Genomic DNA, 10,093 nt, shown 5'->3' on the forward strand with positions numbered 1-10,093 from the left:
AAGCCAAGTACACTGATTCAATGATTGGCAATTAGGAATTCCCACTTGGAAAAAAAAAACCCTTATGGAATTTTAGTGATCTGGCACCATTTTGAATTTAAAAGGCACAGATTTTACTTGGGCACATCTCCAAATAAGTTCTAATTCTCAGCAGTATGATATAGTATGTGGACAGTTGTAAACTCACCTGAGCTTGCTTGTAATCCTTGAAGTCAGGCTCCCCATTGATATACCACCACCACCACATCGTGATTACAAATAGAACTGTCAAGGACAAGGAAAGTTAAGACAAGGTTAGAAAGTATTCTGCCTCTAGAAACACTTTTCAAGAAAGGTGCATTGTCTCACTTGGAGGCAGGTAACAAGCTGTTTCCAAAGTCCTCCACACCTTGATGTTGCCTAGGCAGCCTCCCCACTGAACATCAGAAGGAAGATATTTGGGGACTGTACTTCTCGTTTGAGATGTGGGCTGTGGAACTTAACTGTTCGGATGCTTCTGTATCGATCTTAAGTCAGTGACCGCTGTTCTCATCCCCTCCCCTCACAGTGGCAAGAGGTTAGAGCCAGATGGAAGATTCTGCCAAGAAAGACCAAATTAAATCCTTTCTGGAAAGAGAAGAGAAAATGGAGGCAAGAATCTAATGACTGTGACATCAGTCAGAATATTTGAGTAGTGCCTATTATTTATCAGATTCCAGTATTGTACTTTTTGTAAGGCAAGAGGAGAGCTGATGTTCATCTCAACAGTAAATGATTTTTTCCCATCAGTTTCAAAAGATTATAGCTATTATTTTGACCTAAAGCACAGCTTCAAAAGGAAAAGACACTTTGAGGATATAAGAAAAGCTATTATAGTAATTTTTCTAAATATTTATTTTGTTTCTTTTATCCTGCGGGATGAGAGAGGAAATATTTAAATAATCATTTGGCTGTTCCATCAGAATGTGTATTATAGAAGCTTTTTTGGCAACAGGTTCGACTCAAGCACCATACTCATTAAAATAGAGGAATGGTGATATGTCTTGTGGAAAGAGTATATGCCATATAAGGCAGCCAACTTGATCTTCTGTGTGTAGCACATTTTCAGGGCTCTACGAAAATAGCGATTCAGGGTAGCATTTTTTAAAAGCACTTGGCATTGTCTTAATTCTGTTTCCATTGAAGTCAATGGGAGTTCAATGGTCACAGAGTTATGCTAGAGGAGTTAGGCTTTTTGAAAGCATCAAATGATTAATCTTGTGGGGAAGTTCTGGATGGTGCAGTTCCTCAGTGATTTGTTTTTACTGTCTCCATTACAAATGTCTTGGGTTTTATACAAATCCATTAGATTTCTTTTTTAGCTCATTAGATCAGTTCATTGCTTGTAATATTCCACTATGAGGATTGTTGGACATGGAGGGCCAGAGACAGGAAATTTATTTCCTTTCTGCTGCAAAAAGTACTTCCAGTTGTAGTGCAAATTCCAAATATTTCCCTTTTGTATGAATTGTATTCTCTGGATTTTTAATGTGCTTTTTCAAGCAGTTACTTTTTATTTATTTTATTGAGTGACTTTATCTAAAGTGATAGATAATTTGATTAATATCTCTGTACATAGTAACAGTATTTTGTGTCCTTTTCAAATATATCTTGACTGTATGCCTTTGATACTAGCCATAAACTATAAAAGATGAGCATGGTTAACTCTCTGTTCATTTTAAGGCTAAGAAATCACTCTTTTTAGGATTCTTAGAGTCCAAATAGATGCAGTGTTTCAGGACCTGCAGAATGAAAGTGGTGAACTGTATAACTTATTAACATAAATTGTGAGGGTCCCCCCTTTTCTCTCCACTCTGCTCAGCTAAGAAAGTGGGTTTTGTCCATGAAAGCTGATGATATTATATTTCTAACTTATTATGTACAGTCCACTGTTCTGCAGCTGAAGTTGGTTCATGCCTCTTCTCCTGACCAAAAAGCAAATAAACAACAGCTGTCAGGGATACATTGTACTATATTACTTCTGCACACTTTAAGAATAAAATCTAATAACTAGAAAGTAGGCATAAGATACCATATAATTTAACAAGAATATTGATTACTTGCTCCTTTTTGAATGACTTGATATTACAGTGAGCCACCTGGGTTAGACATGAAATATTTGAAGAGAGATGGCAACTTGCCTTTGAGAGGACTGAAACCTTTGTCTGTAGCAAACACAGGTAAATGATCTAATGGCGTGCAACTGTTTAAAAGATGACTCGTTTGTTTGACCCAATTCAAACAGCAGATCAGGGCTCATGTGTGCTACCAAAATGAAATTCAGGGGTCTCAAACTCACGGTCCGCTGGCCATCTGTGGCCTGAGTAGTGCTACAATCCAGCCTGCATGCAGCTGCTGACACATGAGTCTATGGACACTGTCCCAGGGCCACATGTCCTTCCCCCAAATCCAGCCCCTGCTCCACTCCTACTCTGCCCCTTCCCACCCCTGCTCTGCCCTCTCCCCCAATGCACTCCTATCCTCAAGATCCCTCCCCCAAAGAGATATGGCATCAGGGATTACCGGGGGACCTGGCATAGGGTGGCAGCAGGGGGTAGACCCCCTCTACTTACTGCAGTGGTGGGAGCTGTGGGGAACTGGAGAGATGCAGCAGCCTCTGCTCTGTTGCCACCCCCAGGCCAGCATTGCTCCACTTCACCGCGGTGGTGGGAAGTGGAGCGCTCCTGCCCCAGTGTGGGCTGGCTTTGAGATGGCGATGGAGCAGAACAGAGGCTGCTGCATCGCTTCACTTCCCCATGGCTCCTGTCACCACAGTGAGTTTGGGGGGCCCAATACCTGTTGCTGGCCCAGCCATTCCAGGGCCCCGTAGGCTAACCTGAGTATGAGGGACCATCCTGTCCCTAGGATGGTTGAGGGTGGTCACTATGGGCTTGTGGGGTCTGGGGAGGTCTCACTGAACCATCCTACAGTCTGGACAGCTCTGTACACACCACCCCTGGGCCACAGGGCTGTGCCAGCAGTAGTGCAGAGCTAGCAGACAGAAGCTGCTTCAGCTACATTGTGCTACTGATTTTTGGCACTGTGGGCTTCCGTTGTTGTTAAAATTGCCAGGGGCCAGCAGGAGATATGTGGGGAGGGAGCAGGTGTTGTAGGGGATGCACAGACACCCCGGAACCATGCCAGAGAGGGGTGCTCACTGGTCCACTAGGAGGATTTGAGGACTGACAAAGGTCCTAAGATAAGTTGAGTTTGAGACCCCTGATGTAAATGTTTAGTAATTGCACTTTGTGTATTTAACAGTTTGTGATTTGAAACCACGTTACAGTGGATACCACTTATTAAGTCGCTTTTTGATGTAGCATGGTATCTGGGGATACTTCAATCGTTTCCTTCTTGATGTGTAATTCTGAGGTAGTTAAGGTTTCACTGTTTGATACGCGGTAGTATTTTAATGGAGACAATACGAAAAGAAGGGTGGAGTTACTTCTAGAGATGAACCTGAATTGCTAAGTTCAGATCAGAACTTCCTCAGCCTAGAAGAATAGAAATGGAATTTTGGAGTTTGGGTTCAGGCCCTTTTCTACTTTCTGTGGCAAATGTATCTTTTATAGAATGTCTTACAGTATATTACTGGAGAAATCTGTTACACTACAACATTCCTGTGTAGGTTAAGGTCCTAATTCAGTCAAATACTTCAGCAGGTATCTAACTTTTAAAGGACCTGAATGGCTCCATTGACTTCAGTGGGATTACTCACATACTTAGTTAGACATCTTGTGTCTGCTTGTATATGTAGTTGAATCCAAGATCATGATTTTCGGGGATAGGGATGGGCAGCAGGGGAGGAATCTTACTATATGCTGAACTTAAGCTGTTTTTTTTTCACAACTTAATATGAATAATTGTATATACATTTAACTACCTTACAAAGTGTGCAATAGCTGGTAGTTTATTATTTTATTTTATGTTTTTTTGTATTATCGAGAGCTATGTTATCCAAGCAAGGAAATCCACCTGTGATATCTGCTTACTTCCCAGGGCAACAGACTAGACTTCCTGCTTCATAAACTCCAATTTTATTAAGAGGTTGCAAACAGAAAGCCTTGTACATGTTAATGGAAGCAGCATCAAATTCAGACATCTGATTTAGTGTGTCTGATGTAACAGAAAAAAGACGTGCTTGGGTAACACGATCATAAATTTAACTTGGTTATTTTTTTCTGTTTAAAAAAAAAAGCACTCATTAAAACTGCCAAAATAGGTTTTGAAGGTAAAGCCATCTATTAAAAAGCTAATTATTTCATTTCTAGATCTATGTCTGTAAAATGAGATCATGTATTTTGTTTGCTTGTAATATAAAGCAATATGTGATTAACTCTTCAAAGACACAAAGCTGTAAAAGCTGTATGAAACAAATTCTTTCATGCGCTTAGAGCAGTCTGTGTATGCATACACCTTACACTACAGAATGTTCTGCATTGAAGTGGTTTTTGTAATCCTCAAATTGTGACTGTCTAAGAACAACTTTTTTTTTAAATGGTATATTACAGCAGGAATACTCCAATGTGCAAGTGTGGGTTTCTCTGTGTGTGTGTTTTTTAACTGAATTCTATTTGGGATTTTTTTTGTACAAAAATTCTTCAAAACTTTGAAACATCCATTTTATATTCACTATGCAAAGGTTACAAAATTAAAGTGCACATTTTATTATGTATTTTATAACTGGAGTCAGAAAAGTTATTTTATATTGATATTTTTAATAGATTTTGTGTCTAATATATTTACTGTCAAAATTTGGAGAATTTTAGTAACAGACCATAGACTCAATTAATTCTAGATGCTGAAAATGTGTGTACTGTACCATTCTAAAAATAGTTTTGCTAGATTAGGATGGATACAGATTCTGTCAGTGGGCGCAAGTCCGTTTACTTTTTTCAGCTCTTTATTTGGCCCTTTGTTCTCCAGACTATTTTAAATCTACCATATTGGATCCACCTTTTTTCAACATGTTTAAAAATGTGAGTCTATTGGGAAAATGTTACAAGATCTGTATTTAATATGAAGCTCAATAGAACCAACCCATTTTGTGAGAGATTCAAGATGTCAGCAGAAGAATCTTCCTTTCACCTGATAAGTGTTTGCCCATCTGTGCTCCTAGATATCTAGGGGTCACTTCCCACCATTCTCTCACATTTAATTTTTCCTCCGTACAAAATGTAGAGTCCTCCTCCTGATATCTAAGAAATACTGCAGTGATATCCATATCATCTCCTCCCATTTTCTGCCTGTGTACTAGCTTGATCTGTTGTGAATAAATGTTTGCAATCTCAACAGAAAGCATAGGTTGCAGTTGATACCCAAATAGCTTTCATCTATAACCTTTTTTTTTTTTTACCTTTTGATTCAATAGCTTACTTTTTGGGAGACACAAAATTGGTCATTGGATTATAAAAGTGAGACAGATCTGCTTTAAATTGATGCTCTACTGTAATCTTCAAAACAATATTAAAATGTAATAATCAGAACTCTGCTGTTTTATTTTCTTGTCAGTACAGGCAGTCCCCGGGTTATGTACAAGATAGGGACTATAGGTTTGTTCTTAAGTTGAATTTGTATGTAACTCAGAACTGGCTCCAGATTCAGCCGCTGCTGCTGAAACTGACCAGGGGCTGACTACAGGAAGCCCGAGGCAGAGTTGCTCTGCCCCCAGCTTCCTGGAATCAGCCACTGATCAGTTTCAACAGCAGCTGAATCTGGAGCCTGGGACAGAACAGCTGGGGCGCTGCTGGGTAGGTCCCCCCAGGACCAGCCTGGCAGCACCCCAGCTGCTCTACCCCAGGCGTCCACAACAAAGCCTGGTCTGCGGGGGGGGGGGGGGCGCACTAGCTGCGCCCCCACCCCCAGCAGACCAGGGAGACCTGGAGCAAAGCCACAGAGGCGCGGGACACCGCCGCCTCCGCGGCTTTGCTCCAGGTGTCCCTGGTCTGCTCGGGGTGTCCCTGGTCTGCTGGGGACCCCTCCCAGCAGACCAGGGACACCCGGAGCAGACCAGGGACACCCGGAGCAAAGCCGCAGAGGCGGCGGGGTCCGCGCCTCTGCGGCTTTGCTCCGGAGCAAAGCCTTGGAGGCGCGGGACCCCGCCGCCTCTGCGGCTTTGCTCGGGGTGTCCCTGGTCTGCTGGGGACCCCCCCAGCAGACCAGGGACACCCAGAGCAGCTTTTCTTGCCCCAGAAGACACGGTGGCGGGACCACTGCGCGTCTGGGTGGTCCTGCCGCCCGCGAGTTCCGGGGCAAGAAAAGCCCCCTTCGTAAGTGCGGATCCAACATAGGTCGGATCCGCGTAACTCGGGGACTGCCTGTATTCTAAATGTTACCTTTTTCTAAATTTACTTGTAGACTATATATGGGGTTGTTGAGAGTTACAGCAGGTAGATCTGATTTCCGTTAACCCTAATTACTATGCCTGTATCATACTTTTATTTCTGGAACTTTCAAATGCATCTCCTCTTTGGGTCCAGACAAAACTGGGTATTCATAATTGCAGTATATTTTCTTAGACCTCTTTCACTGTGGGTTGTTTTGTGAGACGATTTGCATGTCTCAAAAAACTTCTCAGGAGTTTGGAATGCGCTTCACTTGTCACTTGATACCTAACCTGTGCCTTCATGTTTCAATGTATTGTTGGTCTTGTAGCATGCCAAAAGTGTCTAACATGTTACATTTTATATTTGTTTTACATTAAGTTGTGAATAAAATATTTGAACAATTTGGATTGTAATTGCCTAACTTTATTCTTTTAAAAGAAAATAGACTATTTTCCAAATATATATTATCCAGTGCCAGATTTGTTCTCTCTGCACACTGCCCCCTCATTTGATGATAATGGGGTGGATGACACAAGCATAGTTAAGAGCAAAATATGAATACCATATGTTGGGCATAGTAAATGAGGGCAAAATTTGGCCAGTTGACTGTTCAGAAAAATCTGTAGTTTGCTGCCACAAAACTGTCTCCTCCCGCCCCATCCACCCCGTAATCTGCTCTATATGTGCATAGCACATCTTAACCATAGAAAGCTTCATTGATTGTAGTAGATTATAGTTCTGTAATGGATTGTACATGGGACGATACCTTTAGTGCACTTAGAAACTGAAGCTAGTCCACAATTCTCCCTTCAGTATATATTGCTTGCATTTATCAACACTTAATTTCATTTGGTGTCATGCTGCCGGCCGTCCTCCCTTCTTTAAATCTCTGAAGTTCCTCTCAGTTCTTTCTTGTCCTGACTGAGGCTGTGTCTAGACTACACACTTCTTCTGGAAAAAGATACACACCTTGTGAATTGCAATTTGCTTCATTTTTTTGCTTCTTTTTTTGGAAGAGGCTTTTCTGACATTTGGCCCATCTACACTGGGCCAAATGTCAGGAAAAAAACCCCTTTTTCTGAATATCCCTCCTTCCTTGTAAAATGAGGTTTACAGGGATGCCCAAAAAATGTTTCTGCTCTTCTGAGAAAAATGTCAGAAGAGCAGACGGGTTCCTTGGATGTGGCAGATTTTTTCTGGGTTACCTCCAGTATCCCGGAAAAACTCTGCAGTCTAGAAGTACCCTAAGTAACTGTCCTCTGCATTTTTTACCTTACTGTTCATCCTGTGTTCCAGCTCATTTTATTGTCTTTGTTAAACAACAGGGCTACGTCTAGACTGGTATGATTTCCGGAAATGCTTTTAATGGAAAAGTTTTCAGTTAAAAGCATTTTCAGAACAGAGCGTCTAGATTGGCACGGACGCTTTTCCGCAAAAGCACTTTTTGAGGAAAAGCGTCCATGCCACTCTAGACGTGCTTTTCCGCAAAAAAGCCCCGATCGCCATTTTCGCGATCTGGGCTTTTTTGCGGAAAACAAATGCGGGCTGTCTACACTGGCACAAAAGGACTTTGGCACAAAAGGACTTTTGCCTGAACGGGAGCAGCATAGTATTTCCGCAAGAACACTGACAATCTTAAATGAGATCGTCAGAGCTTTTGTGGAAATTCAAGCGGCCAGCGTAGACAGCTGGCAAGTTTTTCCAGAAAAGTGGCTGATTTTCCGGAAAAACTGGCCAGTATAGACACAGCCCTGAGGATCAAGAGTAACTCTTCTGCTAGGTAATAGAAATGTAGCCGTGTTAGTCTGGTGTAGCTGAAGCAAAATGCAGGACTATGTAGCACTTTAAAGACTAATAAGATGGTTTATTAGATGATGAGCTTTCGTGGGCCAGACCCACTTCCTCAGATCAAATAGTGGAAGAAAATAGTCACAACCATATATACCAAAGGATACAATTAAAAAAAATGAACACATATGAAAAGGACAAATCACATTTCAGAACAGAAGGGGGATACGGGGGGGGGGGGGGAAGGAAGGTAAGTGTCTGTGAGTTAATGATATTAGAGGTGGGGAAAGGTAGATGTCTGTGAGGTAATGGTATTAGAGGTGATAATCGGGGAAGCTATCTTTGAAATGGGTAAGGTAGTTGGGGTCTTTGTTCAATCCCCCCCGGAGAGTGTCGAATTTTAGCATGAATGACAGTTCAGAGGATTCCCTTTCAAGTGCAGATGTAAAAGGTCTTTGTAGCAGAATGCAGGTAGTTAAGTCGTTGAGACAATGTCCTTTCTGGTTGAAATGGTAAGAAATTGTTTTTTCTTTGTGATCCTGTCTGATACTTGTTTTGTGGGCATTAATCCTTTGGCGAAGTGTCTGAGACGTTTGTCCAATGTACATAGCAGACGGACACTTTCGGCCCATGATAGCATAAATTATATTTCTGGATGCGCAGGATAGCTTCCCCAACTATCATCTCTAATACCATTACCTCACAGACACTTACCTTCCTTCCCCCCCCCCCATATTCCCCTTCTGTTCTGAAATGTGATTTGTCCTTTTCGTATGTGTTCATTTTTTAAAATTGTATCCTTTGGTATATATGGTTGTGACAATTTTCTTCCACTATTTGATCTGAGGAAGTGGGTCTGTCCCACGAAAGCTCATCATCTATTAAGCCATCTTGTTAGTCTTTAAAGTGCTACATAGTCCTGCATTTTGCTTCTTCTGCTAGGTGGAACTGGCAGCAATGAGGCCCATGTTCTATATTTAGGGGTTCCTTTATTACAACATAACAAATAACTGGCTTGAACTCCAACCCAGTAAGCTGGGAAAATTGCAGCACCCCTTGAGTGCCTCTGAGAGACAATACTCTCCCACTTGCCAGCACGGAATCTGAGTATAGAAAATAAACTTTTAAGAGAAGTAACCTGACATTGATTAGGAAAACTGCCAGAAGCAGCATTTATAATAATAAAACTGTGAGTAGGATCCCCACCCCAGAATGCGTTCTGCTTGATGTTCCTGTGTTCTACAACTAAAAGTTCCTTTTCGGTGCTACTTTCTGCTCCTTCACCTTACTTCACTCACAGTAGTTGTCCTTGGTCAGTGAGCACCCAGGGGAGCTTCATCTGTCTGAGTTCACCTTCCACCCAGGGGAGAAGATACCCTGCTTGCACTGCAATCTGAGCACTTGCTCTGGCTAGCTGCCCTACCAGTTATGTTTCCCTTCTGCTGGCCACCCCACCAGCTGTTTCTATTGGCCACTTCCTTACTGCTCCCACCAACTGACTGTCAGCTATCTTCTGCTGCCACTTTCCTCTTTTGCCATCTGCCTCTCTGCTGTGGCTACTGAGAGTCAGGTCTAGTGATTGTTCGTTTTTGGCAGGCTGGATAGAAATACTGTCCCACCACAAGTAATTTCAGCTCTCATTTAAACACTTAAAATAACAAAGGCTCCTAATGGAGCCTATTTATCTCTATCTTTTAATAGTTTTGAGGAACAGATCAAACCAGACCAGAGATCCTTAGGGAGAGTCCACACCACCTGGCTGGGACACCTGCACCCATTCCTCTTTCTTTTATATTGAAGTTCTGGCTTAACGAGGTCCTTTGAGTTGAGGGTGATCTCATTTTGGACAGGTTAAGCATAGTTATGCTCCCCTAGGCTGTGTCCAGACTCAGGGGTTTTTTCGAAAAAAGTAGCCTTTTTTCGAAAAAACTTCACCTGCGTCTAGATTGCAGCCGTGTTCT

The 10,093-nt window shown here is 42.1% G+C and overlaps 1 protein-coding gene across 1 annotated transcript in view; it reads left to right on the plus strand.

Annotated features, from left to right (window-relative positions):
* LOC102451526 (spindle assembly abnormal protein 6 homolog) overlaps positions 1 to 4,278 on the plus strand; it is a 43,296-nt gene extending 39,018 nt beyond the window's left edge. The window contains exons 18-19 of the mRNA XM_089779536.1: positions 2,110 to 2,198; positions 3,928 to 4,278. Coding sequence (XP_089635662.1) covers positions 2,110 to 2,198; positions 3,928 to 4,046 — 208 coding nt within the window. The 3' untranslated portion in view covers positions 4,047 to 4,278. The remainder of the gene's footprint in view (positions 1 to 2,109; positions 2,199 to 3,927) is intronic.
* Positions 4,279 to 10,093: the final 5,815 nt, after the last annotated feature.

Source organism: Pelodiscus sinensis, chromosome 6, assembly GCF_052426305.1.
Source record: "Pelodiscus sinensis isolate ZL-2025 chromosome 6, ASM5242630v1, whole genome shotgun sequence".
In the NCBI taxonomy this organism is placed as follows: Eukaryota; Metazoa; Chordata; order Testudines; family Trionychidae; genus Pelodiscus; species Pelodiscus sinensis.